General features: G+C 56.2%; 2 protein-coding genes across 5 annotated transcripts in view; one reads left to right on the plus strand and one right to left on the minus strand.

Annotated features, from left to right (window-relative positions):
• Positions 1 to 4975, plus strand: part of SPTB (spectrin beta, erythrocytic) — a 69555-nt gene extending 64580 nt beyond the window's left edge. Inside the window, exons 32-35 of the mRNA XM_061158357.1 lie at positions 1299 to 1561; positions 4162 to 4335; positions 4590 to 4632; positions 4776 to 4975. Of these exons, the coding sequence (XP_061014340.1) occupies positions 1299 to 1561; positions 4162 to 4335; positions 4590 to 4632; positions 4776 to 4943 (648 nt within the window). The 3' untranslated portion in view covers positions 4944 to 4975. The remainder of the gene's footprint in view (positions 1 to 1298; positions 1562 to 4161; positions 4336 to 4589; positions 4633 to 4775) is intronic.
• Positions 4976 to 9455: 4480 nt separating this feature from the next.
• The window catches only part of PLEKHG3 (pleckstrin homology and RhoGEF domain containing G3), a 43383-nt gene continuing 31149 nt past the window's right edge, over positions 9456 to 21689 (minus strand). For 2 of the 4 annotated variants that reach the window (XM_061156878.1, XM_061156879.1), the window contains exons 5-18: positions 21373 to 21419; positions 21115 to 21265; positions 20901 to 21032; positions 20484 to 20666; positions 20171 to 20263; positions 19809 to 19895; positions 19567 to 19600; positions 19134 to 19226; positions 16277 to 16315; positions 15881 to 15900; positions 15348 to 15449; positions 14534 to 14647; positions 11228 to 12611; positions 9456 to 10814 (exon numbers count right to left, since the gene is read on the minus strand). In XM_061156878.1, coding sequence (XP_061012861.1) covers positions 10084 to 10814; positions 11228 to 12611; positions 14534 to 14647; positions 15348 to 15449; positions 15881 to 15900; positions 16277 to 16315; positions 19134 to 19226; positions 19567 to 19600; positions 19809 to 19895; positions 20171 to 20263; positions 20484 to 20666; positions 20901 to 21032; positions 21115 to 21265; positions 21373 to 21419 — 3210 coding nt within the window. In that variant the 3' untranslated portion in view covers positions 9456 to 10083. The remainder of the gene's footprint in view (positions 10815 to 11227; positions 12612 to 14533; positions 14648 to 15347; positions 15450 to 15880; positions 15901 to 16276; positions 16316 to 19133; positions 19227 to 19566; positions 19601 to 19808; positions 19896 to 20170; positions 20264 to 20483; positions 20667 to 20900; positions 21033 to 21114; positions 21266 to 21372; positions 21420 to 21689) is intronic. The other 2 variants (XM_061156880.1, XM_061156881.1) reach the window with 2 other exon arrangements.

Here is a 21689-nt window from a genome sequence, read left to right on the forward strand (position 1 = left end):
TCAGTTCAGTTGCTCAGTCGTGTCTGACTCTCTGTGACCCCATGGACTACAGCACGCCAGGCCTCCCTATCCATCACCAACTCCCGGAGTTTACTCAAACTCATGTCCATTGAGTTGGTGATGCCATCCAACAATCTCATCCTCTCTCGTCCCCTTCTCCTCCTGCCTTCAATCTTTCCCAGCATCAGGGTCTTTTCCAAAGAGTCAGTTCTTTGCATCAGGTGGCCAAAGTATTGGAGTTTCAGCTTCAACATCAGTCCTTCCGATGAATATTCAGGACTGATTTCCTTTAGGATGGACTGGTTGGATCTCCTTGCTGTCCAAGGGACTCTCAAGAGTCTTCTCCAACACCACAATTCAAAGGCATCAATTCTTCAGCACTCAGCTTTCTTTATAGTCTAACTCTCACATCCATACATGACTACTAGAAAAATCATAGCTTTGACTAGATGGACCTTTGTTGACAAAGTAATGACTCTGCTCTTTAATATGCTGTCTAGGTTGGTCATAGCTTTTCTTCCAAGGAGCAAGCGTCTTTTAATTTCATGGCTGCAATCACTATCTGCAGTGATTTTGGAGCTCAAAAAAGTCTGTCACTGTTTCCCCATCTATTTGCCATGAAGGGATAGGACCAGATGCCCTGATCTTAGTTTTGTGCCTTCCATGGGGAGGTGCAAGGAGGCAAAAGCCATAGCCTTTCCCTGGGGCATTGACTCCTTAGGTGGTGATTCTCCATCAGCACACTTGAGCGCATGAAAAGCTTATTAAGAAATACCAATGTGCAGACCCCACTCCAAGCTAGTTAACTCAGCATCCTGGGGATGGGTCCTGCACATGTTTTGTTAAAGCCCTCAAGGTGATTGTTAAAGGCAGCCGGGGTTAGGAATCACTGCCTTCCTCCAGCAAATCCCCACCAAATGAAGGGGGTAGGACCAGTTATCCCTCCCATGAGCTGGGAGGGTCTGGATTTCCCTGGTGGCTCTGTGTAAAAGCCACTCACCTGCCTATGCAGGAGACACAGGTTCAAATCCTGTGGGCAAGCCGCTGGCCCCAGCCCCTTCAGCTCACTCTAAGGACCTTCTGCTCCTATTGAGGTTGGAGAGGGGGAGAGTTTGGGGAAGCAGGCCAGGTAGACACCCACAGCAGGTTGGGGGAGGGCCAGGCTGGGCTGGGGAGGGCACGAGAGAGAGGAACCAGACTCGAGTGAGGCCTGCTGACCTCCCCTGTTCTGCCGAGAAGTGTCCGTCCCGGGTCTGGGCCCTCAGCAAGATGCGCTCCTCCCATATGCCCTGGAGCAGGGGGAAGAAGACAGGCCGTGGCCCCAGGACCTGCAGCCGCCACCCCCTCCAGGGCCCCACGAGGACGGGCAGGAGGAGAAATCCAGCACAGACGAGAGGCCCGCCACAGAGCCCCTCTTCAAGGTCCTCGACACACCGCTGAGCGAGGGCGACGAGCCTACGACGCTGCCGGCCCAGCAGGACCGCGGGCACAGCGTGCAGATGGAGGGCTTCCTGGGCCGGAAGCACGACCTGGAGGGGCCCAACAAGAAGGCCTCCAACAGGTGTGTCCGGGAGGGGCCGCGGGGCCACAGGATGGGCAGAGCAATCCGGGCAGTCTGTGGGTGAGGAGGCCCTCCGCCTCAAGTCTGAGAGTTCCCGAGTGCCTTCTGGGCCAGCTCCGGGGAGCTCCTGGGCATGGTGGGAAAGCCTGTCTTCAGCCGTGGGCATGAGTTCAAATCCTATGACCGCATACTAGTTACTCAGCCTCTAACCTATAACATGGGGATGGTGCCATGCCTGGTGCAGAGCAGGACACTAGCTGGTACTATGCCAGGGCAGGGCAGCAGGTAGGGCTTGGTACTAACAAGACCTACCTGTCCTTGACCCAGTCCCGCTTTTGACCCAGTCTGAGCCTCAGTTTCCCCAGCCATAAAATAGGGAAGGAGAAAGAGCTGACCTAAATGCCATCTGGAGGGCCCTCCTAGGAATGATATGACCCTGAGGTATTCATTCAGAGGCAGTCGTGCCCTTGAGTGTGGTCTACCCAGGGGATGCCGTGACCCAAAGTCTGTAGGGTCCTCTGCCTTCAGGCAGCGGTCCAGGGTCTCAGAGAAACAGGACAGCATCAAGAGGTTGAAGCCAGCTCTATTCCCAGGGCCAGCTGGCAGCAATACAGAGGGCCTGGCCTGGAGGACACACCAAAGCTATTTCAAATTCCAAAAATGAATTTGGGGCCCGACCACCCTGAAGAGGTTTATTGCTTTATATGAAGGATCTGCAGGAGAGGGGAAACTAGCATTTATAAAGTACCTACTATGTGGCAGGCATTATATCAGGACTGACAAAGTTTTCACAACCACCCTGTGGTATTGAGGTTTCCATTTTCCAGATGGGGGAAACTGTCTCAGAGAGGTTGTCCTTTGTCCAAGGCAGGAATCTACTCCTCCTTAGCAACTGCCTGACTTGGGCTACCAGCTCAGAGAAGTTGGTGAGGGCCAGATCTGAGCAGAGGATCCCTGAGCTGGTGTCAGAAATCTAAATCTGGGCTTTATGGAATGGCTCTACAGCCAGCTTTGAACGGGTCAAGTTCTCTCTTTGACCTTCCAGTCCTTCCTCCCTATGTGTCCTGTTAGTTCTCCACCTTTCTGCCTTCAAAAAGGAGGGGGGGTGGGGTGGGGGGTGGGGTTGTGAGGAAGAGGAGGAAGAAGCGCTTAATGTTTCTCAGCACTCATTACTGTCGAAGGGCAACGTGCTCTGTATTTGTCAAAGAAGGAGCTCAGGTGAACCCCTTTATGAGCTCATATGTTGGTTGTTCTCACCAAACCTCCCATTTGAGTTGAGCCTTGATTTGCACAAATATGTTCCTTTAAAAAAGTGCTAGCACAGTATACCAGGCATTTATCATCAATAAAACAAAATACCCCTACCACCAAAACAAAACTCAGCTCTGTTTATGTTACAGTTCTGTAGTGAGACTCATGGGCTGTAGGGAGACTCAAACCCACTCCAGTGTTCTTGCCTGGAGAATCCCACAGACAGAGGAGCCTGGCGGGCTCTAGTCCATGGGGTCACAAGGAGTCGGACACAACTGAATGAACACAGGCACGAGTGAGACTCAGATATGCTGGTGGCTATGAAAGTGCTTTGAAAAGTTCTTTACACTGTTGGTCTTAGACTCAATAATTCTAGAACTATATCTCAAGGTAAGATCAGAGTTATAGACAAAGATTAAAGCATCAGGATGTTTTGTTGCTGTTGTTCTTTAAAGTTGTGTCCGACTCTTTTTGCGACCCCATAGACAGGTATTTCCCAGGCAAGAATACTGGAGTGGGTTGCCATTTCCTTCTCTAGAGGATCTTCCCAACTCAGGAATCGAACCTGCACCTCCTTCATTGGCAGGCAGATTCTTCACCCCTGAGCCATCAGGGAAGCTCCATAAGGATGTTTATCATAATACTATTTCAACTGTGGATAAATTTTCTAGTATTAAAAGGTCCACCAATAAAGGGATTACTTTTATTTGTGATAGGATACCACATAGCTATTAAAATTATTTTCAAGAAATATTTGAGAATTCAAATATTTGAGGATGGGGAAATACTCATGACATAGTGTTAAACTTAAAAGTACAAAATAAAATTGAATATACAGTATAATCCAATTTTAATTATATATGTGAATAGAAAAGAAACCAGAAGGAAATAAATAAAATGTTAACAATATTAGACCTTGGTAGTGGAATTACATGCAGATGATTGGGTTTTTTTGGCCATGCCACGTGGCATGTGGGATCTTAGTTCCCCTACCAGGGATTGAATGTGCGCCCCTTGCACTGGAAGTGCTGAGTTTTAACGACTGGGCTGCTAGGGAAATCCCACATACAGATTACTTTTAATTGCAATTTTTTTAGCCGTAAAATGTATTACTATTGATCACAGTAAAATTGGTGTAGTTAAGAAAAATGGTAAAGCTGTGGGAACTGATTATAGAGATGCTGTGTCAGGACTGTGGCAACCCTCTGCAGTATTCTTGCCTGGACAATCCTGTGGGCGGAGGAGCCTGGTGGGCTACCATCCATGTGATCAGAAAGAATCAGACACGACTGAGCAACTGAGCATGCAAGTGAGGACTGTAGGTGACCTGCCTGTGTGCACCTTCACAGGTCCTGGAACAACCTGTACTGTGTGCTCAGGAACAGTGAGCTGGCCTTCTATAAGGATGCCAAGAATCTGGCCCTGGGGGTGCCCTACCATGGGGAGGAGCCCCTGGCCCTGAGACATGCCATCTGTGAGATTGCTGCCAACTACAAGAAGAAGAAGCATGTCTTCAAGCTGAGGTGAGGCCCTGCCTGTCCACTGCTCTTTCGCTGGTGGCCCGATTTGGCCTAAGTGGCCAGTCAAGCTTCCACTGTGCCTGACCGGCTGCAGGCCTGAGGTGCCCCTTGGGGATTTTTTCCAATTAGAGAGGCTGGTGGCCCTGATTTCTGCCTCTCAAGGAGCTGCGCTGCCTGACAGGGTCCTGGTCATGGGAAAGCTCGGGGGGCTGGGGGTCAGATCCAGAGGTGGCCACGGGGGAAACCCTTTGCCCTAGGCTGAGCAACGGCAGCGAGTGGCTCTTCCACGGCAAGGATGAGGTAAGTGCAGGGCTGCCTGGCCCTGATCCGCCCCCCAACAAGGGGCAGGTGGGAGGGACCCGAGCCCCTTGGCCTCAGGCTCCCTCAGAAAGGGTCCTAGAGGCGCCCCGGCCTTTGCGGGTCCTGACCCTCCCGCCCTGCAGGAGGAGATGCTGTCCTGGCTGCAGGGCGTGAGCACGGCCATCAACGAGTCCCAGAGCATCCGCGTCAAGGCACAGAGCCTGCCCCTTCCCCCCATCACCGGCCCCGACGCCAGCCTCGGCAAGAAAGACAAGGAGAAGAGATTCAGCTTCTTCCCCAAAAAGAAGTAGCCTCTCGGGCGCCCGGCGGGTGAAGCCGGTGCGTCGTTGGGACGTGCAGGGACTAGCGCCTCCCTCCTCGGCAGGGCTTTCCTCCCGCCCACAGCCCGGCCGCCGCCGCTGCCTGCCGCCTGCCTGCTCTGAGCTGCCGGCCGGCCGGCCGGGCGCGGGCCCCGCTGCACTGCGATCGCTGCCTTCGCTCGCCCGCCCGGCCCGGCCCGGCCCACGCCTGCCTCCGCGCCCTCCGCCCCGCACACAGCGAGCGCGGGCTCCAGGGACGCGGCTCCCAGCTCCGCGGGCCCTCGGGGCCACCGGGTCTGGGGGCAGGAAACGGTTTTTGAGGCCCACACCCTCCTCTCCCCACCCTTCTTACGGGGCCGAGGGGCGCCAGCCCCCACCCCCCTATTCCCACAAAAGCTGGAAAAGAAGGCTTGATGGGGGTTCCTCAGATGCTGAGAAGTTAAAGTGAAGTCGCTCAGTCGTATCCGACTCTTTGCGACCCCATGGACCGAAGCCTTCTCCGTCCATGGGATTTTCCAGGCAAGGGTACCGGAGTGGGTTGCCATTTTTTCTCCAGGGGATCTTCCTGCCCCAGGGATCGAACACGGGTCTCCAGCATGACGGGCAGACGCATTACCCTCTGAGCCACCAGGGAAGATTCCTTCCATAAGACGCTGCCCACTCCGAAAGCAAGTGTTGCTTGGGGTCCTGTCCCACTCAGTCGCAGCCAGGGGAAGAGAAGAGGTCCTTGGGAAGGCCCGACCTGCCCCCAGGGGCCTGAGGAGGGAGTCTTCAGGTAGCTTTGGGCCAGGGGCCGCTGCCTCCCCACCTCAGGGGTCACCGCAGCCCCTCCTCCCACAAAAAGAGGGGGCACTGTCCAAAATCGATGGGTCCTAAGTGCAAGGGGCCTCCTGCCACCTCCAGCACCTCCTTGCTGCCACTGGGCCAGGCGGTGGTTGGACCGTAAGCTCTCAAGCCGGCCCTCTTTTTTAAAACTACAGCTAGAGTTTAGGGCTCAGGCCGGAAGGTGGCAGATGAGACTTCCACACTGCCCCAGGCGTCACCTCTCCACCCTGGGGTCTGCCGCACTCCCAGTAGCTGCCAGACCAGCAGTACCCCACTCAGACCCCAGGTCCCAGAGGGAGACAGTGCAGGTCCCCATACGAGATGGACACCGCAGCACCTGCATTAGAGCATCCTACAGCCAAATACTCCATGCGTTCTGTCTGCAGCTGGCACCACCGGAGGGTGCTGGCTGGACCGACAGCAAAGTTCACGACCTGTCACCCTGAGGTGGCAGATGCAGCCACACCTGGGTATTACAACCCACGTAACAACCCCTGGAGAGCTGGGACAAATGCTGGGGCCGGAGCCATTGAGGTGTGGCAAGTACCCTTGCACAGGTCCTCCTGAAGGGCCTGGCCTGAGTCAGGGGGCTACATGGGTATCTGCCCCCCAATCCTGGGTACAGCCAAAAGGGGTCCTGCAGCCTTTCTCCCCAGGGATAACTGTTCCCCGTGCTGCCAAAGTCAGACATCTGGAGGGAACAGACCACTGGTTCCACAGTATTCTTTCCACTACCCTCTGAAAGCAATACAGCTCCGGCCCAGCATCTTAACTTGGGTTAGGTCCAAAAGAGGGCTTGAGTTGCAGGCAGCAGACACTCCCCTGGGCAGAGTGGAAAGGACCCTGGGACCTACAGTTGCTGTTTCCATCACCTTCCCCATGGGAAGGAGCCTTAGACACACTGAGACGATCCCCCAGAAGTGGGTGAGGCTAAGGCAGAAACCACAGGCATAAGCATCTGGAGTTACTAGGCCTTCCCAGGAGCCACTAGTGCTCGAGATCAATATGTCAAGGGAAAGCAACTTCAGCAGACAAGAACCACAGGAGGGAAGTTCTCTGATGGGGCCTGACACGTGGTCCCATCTTGGGAGCCAGGGTCTTCATGTGTCCTCTATCCACCTATCCCTGTGGCCCTCTGTGCATCCACAGGGAACCTAATCTATACCACTCACCAACCTCTCTACACCTAGGGGAAACCAAGGCAGGAGGCAAAGAGGTAGTGACACTCACCTGGCAATAACAAAGGCCTCAGGTGCACCTGAAGGCATGTCCTGCTCCAGGAGAGATAGCATGTTCCTTGCTGAAGAGCAGGTGGTGGCAAGTCTCTCTCGGCTGTCCCTATGGGCCAATCTGTGGGAGCCAAGACACTAGGGGCCACACTCTCCCCTCCATGTGTGCTTCTGAAGTGAGGAATTTCAGCAAGCAACTCCACAGTCCTAAGAATGAAAGGGCCTCAAGGAAAAGCTAGGATTTCACCACCCCTGGGCCCCTGGACTGGGCAAGGACAGCAGCCAGCTGCATGAGACCTACCATCTACCGACAACTTCCCATTCCCATGCACCCCTCTCCCACGTCACACAGGCCCCAAGACCCTTGACCAACTGGAATGAAATTGCAGGCACCCAGCTTTGGAACTCTGAGCCACATGTCGGGAGGAGGGGGGTAAGCTCCTGGCGCCCTGGCAAGGTTTTTTTTCTTTTCCTCCTTATATTTTCTACTTTGCAGTCTTTTAACAGTATCCCCAAACAGCTCCAGTCCACACCAGCATATCAGGCTTCCTCCCCAGAGCAGTTTAGAGGAAGCTCCTTCTGGGCATGGTCAGGTGGTCCCCCTGCCCTCTCTTCTTCCCCTTTGTCCCCTGGCCTCAATGGACTGTGGCTGAGGGAGGTCAGGAGGGTCCTCGGGAGGCTTGGCTTCCCTGCCACCCCACCCCTCCTTCCTGCCTATCGGAGGGCACGTAGAGTCCCCAAGGGTGGCCCTGGATCTCCTTCCTCCCTTCAGTGGGAGGGGGCAGAGATCCAGAAGACCCCATGGCTCGGTCCCTTGGACAAGCAAGCTCAGGGAGGATGCAACGGAGGAGGCGGCGGCAGACGACTGTAGCCCTGTTGGGCACAGACCATGCAATCTGGGGCTGGCCCTGGGGCCGACCGGGTCTTGTCCTCCACCTGCTCAAATGTGCTTCCACGAAACCAGAGGAAACCCATTTACTAGTTTTTCTAATAAATCAATAATGCTCCATAATTCTATTTGGCCTGTTTCCCTTTGAACTGGACGAAGAGGGCTGGTTAAGTAAGCAAGGCGGGATCTGTGAACCCAGGACCACCATGGAGACAGAGGTACAGCCAGGCCGATGACTTGTCCCTGGAGTATCATAGAAACAACTCTGCCCAGGTGCTGTGCTTCACTTGTGACCCTGAGAAAACTCACTGATTCATGCATTCAGCTGTCTTGTGGGACTGCTACAGGGCTTTCCGCATGGAGAGCAGGACAGAGATCTGAATATCAGAATCCACACACCTGGGGTTCATTTCCGGAGTGGGTGCGCTTTAAGTCCCTTCAGCCGTGTCTGACTTTTTGCGACCCTAGGGACTGTAGCCTGCCAGAGTCCTTTATCCATGGGATTCTCCAGACAAGAATACTGGAGTGGGTTGCCATGTCCTCCTCCAGGTGATCTTCCCAACCCAGGGATCAAACTTGCATCTCTTCTGTCTCCTGTATTAGCAGGTGGGTTCTTTACCTCTTGTGCCACCTGGGAAGCCCATCATCTCTGGATAGGCAGTTTCAACTGGTCTGGGTGAATGAAACCTAGGTAGGAATCAGCACGCTCCTCGGCAACTGCGCAAGCGGCCACAGACCATTCCAGGCAGCTGGTAGAACGTGGGCCAGACAGGCTCAGTTTCTGCCCAGGGAAGGCCTCCTCTTGCCTCTGATACTTCCTTGACCTCATTAGACTCATCTTTAGGCTGAGTCTATCCTCCTAGGTCAGAAGACCTGCAAGACAGCTCTGCCACGGGGCCCTGCAGCCCCAGCTTTCCCAGGCTCCAGCCAGACAGGGTGAAACAAGGCTGGTCCACCAAAGGAAAGGGGCAGAACACCCAGTTAGAAATAGGGAGGCATTCCTACCCCTTGGGAATCAAAGACACTTTTGTGAATGAGATGAAGAATGAGGCTCCATCTCAGAAAACATGCACTTGTACCCCTCACCTGATACTGCAAGCCACCTAAAATATTCCTAGGCTCTAAGTTTAGAATTCTCACCCCCTAGGATGTTTCTTGGGAACCAAAGAGGGAGAGAATAAAAGGCACCAGTCACGGAAATATCTGCCTGTTAGAAAAACATCCCACCCTCCACCTTACCCCTTTCAATCCAACTTTGGCTCTTGGGAAAAAGAGCTAAAGGCTGGCATGGTACCCCCTGACCTTACCCTAGACAGGACACCAGGCTATGGGTAGACAGAAGCCCACAGGAGTAGAAATAACAGAGAACAAGTCCCCTCCTGCACATTCTGCTACCCCAGCCTCCCCCACCAGCACCTGGGTCTTGTGGTTTGTGAGCATGGCTCCATATAAGTGCGTGTGAAAGCAAAAAGCCGAAGTCCTGCCTTCCCCTAAGACAGCTCTAGGCACAATCGACCCTTCCCAACCCAGTCAGACCCCAGTAAGGAGACCACACACCGGTTGGTTGGTCAGCAGTGGTTATTACACCATTGGCAAATAATGAAATGTGTGTACATTAGCGACAACCACAGGGCCAGCAAGACAACACACAAAAGTACCTGAATAGAGTCCATGACATTTTTCCTGGGAGGGGAGAAGCCACACACATACACACACACACACGCATACACGCACGTGCGCACGAGGACACTAACATACCACAGGATGGAAAGCAATAAATTATGGGCCACGTGCCTGCCTGGATCCTAAGAAAAGGCACAGTTAAAGAGCAAAGCCTCCCCAGGCCAGCTTCCTATGTGTCCCCTGGGTGGGCCCTGGGTCTGGCAGTGGCCAGGCAACGCTGGAGGCCTGAGCTGGGCTTGCTCTCCCTGGGAAGAGATGAGTTTAAATATCTGGCTTCTTACCAGAACTATATACAAGGAAAGGGGCCACACAGGCCTCACAGGGGAAGGGGCTCGTATGGGCCTATGTCAAGTTGCCGGCAAGTCCCGGTCCACGGCAGGTGCTCTCCCAGGGGCGGCCTTTCTGAGGGCCGGGAAGGGGGTGAAGTGAGCAAGGTGAGCCCAGCTGTGGGCGCTGGTTCCTCCCTACCCCTCAGCCCGGCTGCTCCCTACCCCAGGACTCAGAGTCAGCCTATGGAGTTCAAGGCCTGGAATTTCTCCCTCAGGTTCCGCACTCTGCCCTGCTGGCTTTGGTCTGCCGGATCCCTGGGACCCTCTTCCTTAGGCCGATACTCTGCAGACTCCTGCAACTCCTGGTCCTTCCCCGTCTGGGCGGCTGCAGAGCTCGGTCCCTGCCCGCTGGCCGCCTCCAGCCCTGTGGCAGAGCCAGGCAGGGGCCCCTTCTCCATGATGATCATCCGCCGGTTGTCCTCCAGCGTGAGGTCTGCGGTGACATGCAGGGCCTCCCCTCTGTCAGGCTCACTTGGTGGAGACTCCGCCAGAGGCTGGGGCTGGGCCGCCTCTGGGCTCACCGGGGCCCTCCTGGCCTTGAGGCTGCTGCAGCGGCCCAACCTGCCAGAAGGAGCCAGCTGCGGCTCCCTCATGTTCTCCGGCAGCGAGCGGCTCCGGTTGACTGGCACTTTGCTGGGCCAGCCACCCTTGGTCTGGAGTGCCTCGTCCCGGGAGGCATACTTGGAGCAGAGCTCTCGGACATCGGGCCAGTTGAAGGTCTCAGTGTCGAAGGGGCTTCGGGGGCCATGCCAGGCCCCTGGTGGGGTGGTCCTTGGACTGGTGGCTGAGGAGCTGAAGGAGATATGCCGTGGCGACATCTCCATGGAAGAGCCAGGCCTGGGCGGGCTGTGCTCCTGGACTGCAGGCTGCTCGTGGTTGGAGAGAGGCGGCCCCGGTTTGCTCACACCTGTGGGGAGAGAGAGAATTGCCTGAATCCCGGAGCGAAAGGACGTGAGGGCTCTCTGAACTAGCTACGGCAGCTCCCCTTCTGGGCAAGGGTGGTTGCTGGGGTTTGGGGTGTGATGGGAGGCAAATCCCCTTTACCATCCGCAGCCCCCGTATCAAAGGGAAAATGGGAAGAAGGAAGAAAAGGTGGGGAACAGGAGTCAGGAATCAAAAGGAGACAAGAGCTTCTGCTCTCCTGGAAAAGAGAGGCCCATGGCCCCATGCCCTTGGGCTTTAGAACAGCTCCAGGGCTCACTTCAACCCTCTTTCTGGTAGAGGTTCTTTAGGGGGTCACTTCCCCAGAAGCCAACTGGCTCCTAAAAGGTCCTCCCGACTCAGGCTTGCAGGAAGGGCCCCCTCCCCACTCCGTCGTACCTGTGCCACCGGATGGTGCTCCAACCTCCTCCTGCACCAGGGGGATGGTGGAAGCCTCCTTCTCCCACTGCAGCGGAGGCCTGGCCATCACCGATCTGCTCTTGATCCGGAGGCTATACTGGCGAGCCAGCTGGTAGACCCTGTTCTTGACTCGTTCGCTCACGTGGCTATCCATCACGTGGGAGAGCTGCAGGATGTGGGGGTGCAGTGGGGTCACCAGCTTCCCCTGGGCGTCACTGCTCAGCTCCCTCACCAGCTCCTTCAGCTCCCGGGCCAGGTGGGTGGGGCTGCGGGGCTCGGTGGGGGAGGCGCTCTCTGGGGAGGCAGCCACCGACTCCTCGGTGATGGCCGCCAGTTCGTGCTCCTCCAGGATAAACAGGGGCTCGTGCAGGTCAAAGCCGTTGGCCTGGCCTTGGCCCGGCCCCTTCGGAGGGCTCCCCTTGGGAGACTCCATTCCCTCCCAGATCTTTACCATTTCCGAGGACGGGCGGAACTCAGCATCTGTGATAGGAGCTGGGTCCCCAGCGCCAGCCTGGCCTGATCCTGGGCAGTCAAAGAGGGCTGCCCGTGAGCCCACCTGTCTCTTAGGCCCCAGTGGAGCCTGCGGCTCTGGGTCTGGCTTGCGAAGGCTGTTGATTCTGGAGACCGAGTTTCTCACAAGCCCCTTGGGGATGAAGGAGAGGCTCTCCCGGCGCCGGACGCTAAAGCCTGCATCTTGGTGCTCTGCGTTTTCGTAGTACCTCTTGATTCTGTCCAGCAACTGCCGGTCTTGGGAGGAAAGTTTCGATTCCTTCGGGCAGGAAGACCTGTCTGGCTCCGCTGGGCAGCCTGGGCCCGGGGCCTCCATCCCATTGACAGAAGGTTCGCTCTCTGCGGCCACCCGCACACCGAGGTCCGCTTCTGGAAGGAGCTGAGAGCCCAGGGAGTCTGTGGTGCTGCCACGCGGGGCCGGGCCCTTCTCACCATCCTCTAGGCTGACCATACTGCTGCTCCGGCTGGTCAGCCTTGGGGTCCCGAAGCCACTGGACTTGCCATCCTCCAGGGCCAGGCTGCTCCGCCGAGAGACACTGCTGACGAACAGCTCGGCAATGACGCTGGCCTGATCCAGCACGGAGGGAGGCAGGAGGCTCTCAGGCTCGTGGGGAGCCCCCACCTCCTCTTCCTCGTCCTCGCTGCTCAGGGCCTTAGGGTCCTCGGTGCTCTCGGCCACCATGAATTCTGCCATGTCATCAGGGGGTTCCAGCCCCAGCAGCAGCTGGTGGGGGTCAAGTTGCATTTCGAGGACCTCGGGGGCCTCTGTGTCTGAGGGCATCTCTTCGGTGCTGGGACCTTCCACAGCAGCAAACACCTCCTGTTCGGTCCCAGACTCGGTGTCTGGCTCAACCTGGGACAGCACAAAGGGCTCGCATGAGACAAAAACCTCCCTCATGGGACCCGTGGAATGTGGGGACAGCGTGGCCTACTCAATCAGATTGAACAGCACTCAAAGTGAGGCAGCAAGGAGAAGATGGCCCTCAGTCACCCTGCAGCTGGGGTGCTGGGCCTATGTCCTCAAAGCCAAGGAGAATTCTAGGAATGCAGAGTGGCAGCACCTCTCAGCCTCCCTGAGTGGTGCAGGGTCAGGGTGAGAACATGCGATACGGGGTCAGAGCCACGGCCCCAGGACTCCCCTTCCTCAAGCCCTAGTAGCTCCCCACAGGGAGGCTGTTCTGGGTTGAAACTTAAGCCTGAATGACTCCCCTGAAGGGCCAGGGTCTCCTGTGTGGGTCAGGATCCAGAGGGCAATAGGATCATGTGCTGAAATTCTATCAGAGGGTAAAGATGGAGATACGGTTCCTACCAGGCAGCCTTCACCCTTGTGCCTGACTCTGGCTTTGCCCAGCAGATGGCAAAGGAGGAAGCAAGGTCAGCAACTCCCTTCTGACCACATCAAAGGTCATTTGAATCGTAAAATCAGCCAGTATAGGCGGCTTTCCAGAAGGGTCGTTAGGGAAAAGACAAGATAGCACTCTAAAATCTGAGGAACCAGAAGCTGATTCCAACCGTTCTAATCTAGCATCTGCACAGTGGGACCCAGGAGCTAGGCCCACACTGTCCAACACAATGACTGCCAGCCACTCGTGATTCCCGAGCATCTGAAATGTGGCTAGTGCACGCTGCAAAAACTTCACACCAAAAAGTACAAAATACCTCATTAGTAGCTTTGATACTGACTATGTATTGAAATGATAATAGTCTGGATATACTGGGTTAAATAATCCTTTACTGAGACTACTAGAATATTCAAAATTACACATGAGGCTCACATTCTATTATCATTGACCAGCACCACTCTCAACCCTTTTCCAATGTCACCCAGGCTATAAGTCTTGTCCTGGCTGTGAGGATCACCTTTGGAGGTCTAGATTTCTTGAAATTTTCATTGTATATCTGGGGAAGCAAAGGACTCCATTGCATATAACCCACAGATAGCATTGGGCTGATGGTGGGGGTGGGGAGGAAAGAGTTCAGGCTAGTGGGTCACAGACCCAAGTCTAACCTGAGCTCTGCCCCTTAGAAGCTGTGCAATGTCAGGCACGTCACCTAACCTCTCTGAGTCTCGATCTCCCTGGTAGAGCTGGTTCAAAAAACAGAAAGAAGAAAGAGAACACCAGGCATATAGAAGGTGTCCAGTAGATATCAACACCTTAGTCCGTTGCCAGCTGGGACAGGCATGATTTAAATATCTGGCATGCTGGCAGGGCAGGGCCTATGCTCTCTGCAAGGAGGCCTAGCCAAGGGGACCTAAACTCTGGTCACTTCCAATAACTGTGTCCCTTGAAGAGACTGCATCTGCCCAGAGAAAGGGGTGCTGCCGCCACTCAGCAGCTTTAGTCGTTTCCCACTCCACGACCCTATGGGCTGCAGCCCGCCAGGCTCCTCTGTCCACGGGATTCTCCAGGCAAGAACACTAGAGTAGGTTGCCATGCCTTTTCCTCCAGGGGATCTTCCTGATCCAGGAATCGAACCTGGATCTCCTGAATTGTAGGCAGGTTCTTTACCACAGAGCCACCAGGGAAGCCCCAGAGGGAGGGGTACTAATTCCTAATTCAGGGTTTTCTAATTCAGAGTAAGAAGCTGTCTGTCACCAAGCCACGTGCCCATAGGCCAGACAGGTTTCCTGAAGGCATGAGAGTCCTGGGGAGCAAGATTCCCTGTCCCCATGGGCCTAACAGGAGAGCCATGTCCGAAAGCACCGCCTACAAAGCTGGAGATCTGGGCTCAGGAGGGTATGCACAATCCCCATTCCACCTGCTGGCCGCTCACCTCCGGCAGGGAAGTGACAGACTCAAAGTTCAGGCACTTTTCCTCAGGAGTTGGAGACCGGCTCCTGGTCCTCCCGCAGCTCTTGGAGTCTTCAGACTCCCTGCGTTCCTTCCCCTGCAGCAAGCAGAGGGCAGTCATCAGCTTCCAGAACAACAGGGAGCTGGTCCCTTCTGCATCCCAACCCTGACAGCACCTCTTGAGGCCCAAGGGGGTTGGGCTACACCAAGATCCAGCCTTGGGCCTGCGCCATCCAGAGTCGGCCTGAACCGCCAAGTCTGGGAGACTCAGAAATCCCCACCAGGCATGCGCCCCTGGTGTGCTGACCTCCCCGCCACCCCCAGCCTGCCCCATTAGTCATGCCCATTGAGTAGCATGCTGGTTAGCTCCAGTACTGGGACAACACATGCCGGGGGCTCACCAGGGCGTGACAGCGAGCTGGGGTTAAGAAACACCATTGGCAGGAATGAAGGAACAAGGACGGCGGGGTGAGGACAGCAGGGAAGGGGACTCACGGATGGGCATGCACGTGCCAGGGAGCATGCAAGGAGGAGGGGAGATCAAAGAGACACCTCACCATAGCGCCCCGGGAGAAAAGTAAAGCGTTGGCCCGATAGTGCCAGCAGTGGAGGGCGGCCAGCAGGGAGCTGGCAAAGTCGGCTACCTGCTCCGCCACTGCCAGGCTCTCCTCCTCCTCCTCCTCCGAACCTGAGGGCTCTGGCCTGGCCCCCTTCTCGCTGCCTTTGTGCCCTGCCAGGTCCTCCAGAGAGACCTGGAAGGCCTGCTCCTCCTCCTCCTCCTCCTCCTCCTCCATCACCTCCTCCTGCTCCTCCTGGGCAGCCCCTTCGGCCTCCGACTGCAGGCCCCGAGCACAGGGGGGCTGTCCAAAGTCCAGGAGCGTGCCAACACTGCCCGCGTGCTGTGCAGAGCACAAGGTCCCCTCGTGACCAACCTCTGGGCAACCCCCCTCCTCCTGCAGCTGCTGGGGCTGGGGAGGCTTCACGTCTACAGACACCCAACCTCTGGGCTCCCGAGCGGCACAGGGGACTCTCGAGGTGGGAAGCTGGGCCTGGGGCCTGGGCAGGAACTCAGGACCCAGACAGGCCCTCCTGCCCCCAAGAGAGAGGGCAATATGAGAGGATCCAGGCTTGGGCCAGCCACTGGCAGGCTGCCACCCCAGGAAAAGGGTACGGAAGGGTGCCCTGGGCTTATTCATCTCCAGGACCCTCAAGACAGAGCCTGGTGCCCAGCAGATGCTTGACAGGTGTTTGCTGAGTAAGTGATGATGATGAGGGCTGAGCCAGGCAGTTCCCCCCAACCTGTCCACAGTCCCCTCACCCCTGGCCTTACCTTCACTCTTGCAGCTCTGGCTGTTCCACCACCGCCAGGTCCCGGCACATGGGCAAGGGGGGAGGGAGAGGGGAGATAGGTGAGAAGAAAGAGCCCCCTTACACAGGCCTGAGGCCCAGGATCCCCCAGGAAAGGCCTCATCAGGGGCCCCTGCTCCCAGAATCTTCACAGGACTTCCAAAGGAATGGCTGAGAGCTCAGGAGCCCGGGATGGGGGTCACTCGCTCCTGCTATCAACCAAGGACCGGGAGACAGGGTGCGAGGTGTGTAGGGGGGAGCCCGGACAGCAAGGGTGAGACACGGTCCACGTCGCCCCCACCCTGCCGATCGCCCGCTCCTCCCGCTCACCCTTGCCCTAGGGCTCAAGGGGAGAGCCGACCACCCCTCCCTCACTCACCTTTCTCACTGAGTTGCCTGAACAGATGTCTGGTCGGCTCTGAGGAGGAGAGCAACGGGCAGAGTCAGGGCAGGCCGCAAACCGCCTGGCCCCACACTCACAGCGCCACCAGTCCATCACCAGCTCAAAGTCCACTCCAGCCGGGCCCCCGTGGCCCCGGGGCCTGACAAAGGCTGCCCTCACACCCAGTCCACAGGGAGACAGGGCCAAAGGCCACTGCCCGCCCCGGCTCGGGGGGGCTCTGCTGCGACTGACAACCCCCCAGAACAAGGCCTGCCCACCAGAGCCTCTCTTGGGGGCCTTGGCCCCACCTCAAGCCCTACCTCCCTGCCCCGAGCACATCAGGGCCTTAGTGACACCCAAGCCCCTTCACAGCGCCCCCGCTGGAAAGCAGAGGTTGCATCCAACTTTCTATGGCCTTTAAGGCCTGGCACCACGAAGCCCCGCTACCCGCTGGGGAGTGTTGCCCAGCTGGACAAGGGCTGCCCAGGCCCTGAGGATAGAATACACCCATTAGGCCGATAGTTTCAGCACCTTTCTGGGGACAGACCTGAGACAGAGAGGCAAGGATGAGAGGACAGATCTAAGGAACCTCTCTACAGAGCCGTGCCCTTAGCCCCTACTGCCCCTGACCGCCTGGCATCAAGTGACAGGCCCACTCTAAACTGGGAGTCAGAAGGGAGCCCTCCTGAGGTGTGTCAGCTGTCCCTGGACAGGAGAGTGTACTGAAGAACTGTTTTCTCTAAATGTGCACAGGCACACACACCTACGCTCCACCTGCATCGAGGTAAGCAGACACCTCGTTGTTTTTAGAGAGAGAAATACAAAAGGCTCTACTCTTTCCATTTAAAGCGTGTAATCAAGAATATTTAACAAGAATATTTAAGATGATGACAACGGCACCTTATTTACCCAGACAGTGTACTTATCTGCCCATCCCAGCTCTCTGCAAGGATGAAGCAGAAATAGGCCTGGAGGCAGTCACAACAGATGACTGAGAACACGCACTAATGCTCTTCCACTGGCCTGAATCCTCCCTCTCACTGAGGTCCTGACTGCTTTCACACACATTTCTTACACATTCAGCCAATTAATTTGTAACAGAAGAGGGAAGAAGTTTAAGGGCTACTACAGAAAAGCATGCGGACTAATAAGAAGGAACACCATTCAGTGAAAAGACAGAAGTGCTTAATTGCTCTGTTGTGTCTGACTCTTTGTGACCTCAAGGACTGTAGCCCGCCAGGCTCCTCTGTCCATGAGTTTTTCCAGGCAAGAATACTGGAGCGGGTTGCCATTTCTTCCTCCAAGGGATCTTCCCAACCAAGGGATCGAACTCATGTCTCCTGCTGCGTCTCCTGCATTGGCAAGCGAATTCTTTCCCTGATGGCTTAGTGGAAAGGAACCTGTCTGCCAATTCAGGAGACTCGGGCTCAATCCCTGGGTTGGGAAGATCCCCTGGAGGAAGAAGTGGCAACCCACTTCAATATTCTTCCCTGGGAAATCCCACGGATAGCCTATGGGATCACAAAAGAGTCAGACATAACTTAGCAACTCAACAATGACAACAAAACTAAAACACAGAGACAAAACCCAACTGTTTCAGTGTTTACAGGCTAAAACCTCAGCCTGGGGAAACTTCAGCTCTGAAACGGCTCATTTGCCAAGTGCCTCGCTTGCTGCAGCTGATGTTATGACAGGCAGTACTATTATTACTGTCCGCACTGCTGCCACTTACTAAAGACCTCCACATATCAGAAGCTTCCAAGTCAAAGCTATGGCAAGTTAAAGAGGGAATGTTAGAGGGATGAAAGAATTACAGAAGAAAGGACAGAGAAGCAAGAGGGGCCAGAGACTTAGGAACTAACACTCCCAATTTGAGGCTTTTAACACATGGCACCAAAGACCTTTTGCAACCATGGCAAGTTTGCCTAAGGTTTGAGATCCACCAGGAACACCACCAAACAAAACACACAGAAGCTTTCCAGACACTGCTCGGCTTCATCCTCCAGAAAACCAAACGTTTTACGTCAATCCACACAGTTGTTCAGGGGACCTGTGGGTCTTGCCAATCAAACCCCACGCACTGTGGGGATCCCAGCCAGGACCCAGCTCCCATCACTACTTAGTCTTTCTCTTTAGGGGTCCCTGAGATGGTTCTCACCCCAATTCCCACCTCAGGTGGTTTGACAAGTGCCTGGCTGAAACCAGATCTATCCCTGGGCCTCATACTGAATGAAGAGGGTAAAAATTGACACAGAAAACACACACACTCATCACTACAAGGATGAATAAAAGCAAGGTTTTCTCTTTTCAATAAATAGTTCAATACTCCAAGTACACAGCAGCAAGCGCAGTCATGGAAGAAAACCCAGGAAAGGAGAACAGAACTCTTCCCTGAGACCCAAAGTAAATATTTCCTGTCTGGATCTGGTGCCACTGGAAATCCAACTCATTTTCCCCACGTCCTGCCTCTGCTCTGTTCCAGAACTGGGCTGTAGACCATCCATGACGTCTGAGCATTACTCTGGCGGACTCCCAGTATTCCAAGTGGCAAAGGAGGAAGGAGTCAATTGTGGGGGCGCTGAGAAGGGGTGCCTGGAACAAGCCTTCCTAGGGCCTTGTAAAAGGAGAGCTGTCCAGCCCTGGGTACACAGGAAGGGCCCAGAGGTGCCTGTGGAAGGCAGGAGGTTCCAGAAACACCCATCCACACCGCACTAACCACTCCCCCCGCCTCAGCCTTTCCTGGGCTTTCCAGAGAGGTGAGAGCTAGCCCCAAATGCTGCTGCAGAAGGTTCGTTCCCTGCTTGGTTAAAGGTCCTGAAAAGAAGCCTCTGTGCCCACAAAGTCCCTGCCTTACCAGACTGCCGGCGCCCCTGGTGCATGTGTGTGAACACGTCGTCCTGGGAGCCCTTCTTCAGGCGCTCAGGGCTGTGGCGGTACCGATTGGGATCTGCACCCAAGAGAGATAACCAGGCCTTTGGGATATCATCAGCCTTGGCGTGGACTCTGCCCACCCCCAACCACAACTCCGCTGCCCAGCCCAGCTCTAGGGCCACAAGCATGTCGAGTTCTTCCATCTTCCCCCTGCACCAGGAACGCGAGGCACATAGCATCCCACCTGTCATCAGCACCAAGCCCTGGTCTTGCAGTAGACCCCAGCCTTACAGAAGGAGCCTCCCCATCCTCCCTGCTCTGTAGACTCTAAGTATCCAGCAAAGCTCCCCCAGGATACAGTCCGACCAAGAGACGAGCACCGTTAGGGACAAAGCGGGCAGGAAGGGTGAACTTACAATAGGAATCCATTTCCAAGATGGCTTCTTTGGCCTGGAAGGGAAGGAAACCCACCTCGTGGCTCCCTTGCTATGAGCCATTTCTTCCTCGGCCCTGTCGCACCAGGGCCCCCCACAGGGCTGGTACAGAGGATCGCAGCACTGTGGTGGGCCAGTGTCCTGAAGGTGAGGCCCAGGGTTCCCCGGAGCTGGCTCTGAGGGACAGCCACTCCCGGCCCCCATCAGGAGCCCCAGGACCTCACCTTCTGGGGGATGGTGGTATGGTGGTTGTCCAGAATGAGCCTCTTGATGTGGTGAGTCCACTTCCGTTTCTCCTCCACCGTTTTGGCCTTGGAGGGCCCAAGAGAGAAGGAGGGGGTCACCATGACAGGCCCAAAGCCATCCGGCATGGGTCGGGCTTTGGCCAAGGGGGACAGAGGCAGAAAGAAGGCTGGGGGTGCTGTGAGCCTCCCTCAACTCCTCAGCACAAGCCCAAGAGATATCCCCAAGGACTTCTGCCTTCCAGGGGGAGACTCCGAGGCTCCCGCCACTGAGGGAGGGGCAGGTCTCGTCCCAGCCTGCACCCCACAGGCCCGCGGGGGTCGTGTCCTGGCCCGCCCCTCACCTGGATGTTGTACTGCTGTTTGCCATGCTTGTAATGCGTGACGGTGAAGCACAAGGACTCACGGGTGCTTTCGATCAGCATCAAGGAGGAACACTGCGGGGGCAGGGGGAGATGGAAGTCAAGCCCACAGCGGGGAGCCAACCGGGGACCCCACTCCTCAAGGCTGTCAGGGGAGGCAGGGAGAGTACTCTTCAAGGGTGGAGCTGCATCCACCCCAACCCGAGGCCCAGCCAAGTCTGGTGCAGAGTTGGAAAATGGAACCAACCCGTTGGGAAGGTGGGAAGCGGGGGAGGAGGAGGTGTGGCCTGGTTACCGGGATGTGGCCCTTGTAGACAAAGTGGCCACCCCGCTTCTTGGTGATGAGCAGCACTTTGTCGAAGAGGAAGAAGGTCTTCTCGTTGCGCACACGGTGCACGCGGAACGTGCCCTCCAGGACGAGCTCCCCGTAGGTGGTCAGGTCTGGCCCCGTCCAGTTGAGGAGCAGAGACTGAATCTCCTGCAACAGAGAAGCCCCAAGCCCCAGGGTTAGGCTGCAGGAGACCCTGCTGGGACCACACAGGGCCCCCTGGAGTCACCGCCTGGGTTTCACAGAGACATGCTGCACCAAGGGCTCCCCCCAGAGAAGCCCATCTTCAAGGACACCACCCCTCAGCTCACATTCCCTCTTCTAAGCCTCTTCCTGCCCGAGCACCCCTGCCCGCCTTCCCTCCAGCTCCCAGCTCCAGAGTACCTGGAGCCGGACCGCATGCTCATGCCTCCTCTTCATGTCATTGATGTACCAGGCCACACACGTCATGGTGTCAATGGCATCTTCCACCACCTCAAAGCCGTCCTCTTCCTCATCAAAATGCTTGGCGATCTCCTGTGTGGGGGACAGGAGCCGAGGCTCAAGGGCCCTGCCCCTCCCTCAGGCCCCCATGTTCTCGGGAGGAGCCCTGGGTTACCTGGAGCAGCAGGTGGTACTTGAGGATGCGCTGGACCGGCTTCAGGAGATAGGAGCCCAAGGGCAGCGAATGCTGCAGCAAGTCTTGCTGGTCCCGGAAGAACTTGGCCTGCTGCTTGTCCTGCATGCACTCGGTCAGGGCGGCCACCGAGCTGCCAGTGGGAAAGGGGCCGTCACCAGAGGGGGCTCTGGAGGGGGAGGTGGGGTGCTCTGGACTCGCCAGATGGCTCTGCCTCCCCTCTCCATCCTAATTACTCACTTGGGGTAGTTGTTGCAATACTGAGTGTAGATATCAAACTCTTGGCTCTAAAGAAAGACCAAAAACAGTGATTTCAGGGAAACTTGCATTTGCCTGTAAGCCTGGGTGTAGCAAAGGCATGCCCCTGGGCCCCGGAGCACACTCTCCCCAAGCATCTGCAGATTCATCTCTGTACCCATCCGTCTCAGACATGCCATCCACCCAGCAGCCCCAGCGCCACCCCAAATGCCCTTGATATTCAAGGCAAGGCACCCAGCACTTCCCCTGGAGAGAGGCCCCTAGCAAGGCAGGATGGGGCCAGGACCCAGCCGTTCTTA

Source organism: Dama dama, chromosome 12, assembly GCF_033118175.1.
Source record: "Dama dama isolate Ldn47 chromosome 12, ASM3311817v1, whole genome shotgun sequence".
In the NCBI taxonomy this organism is placed as follows: domain Eukaryota; kingdom Metazoa; phylum Chordata; class Mammalia; order Artiodactyla; family Cervidae; genus Dama; species Dama dama.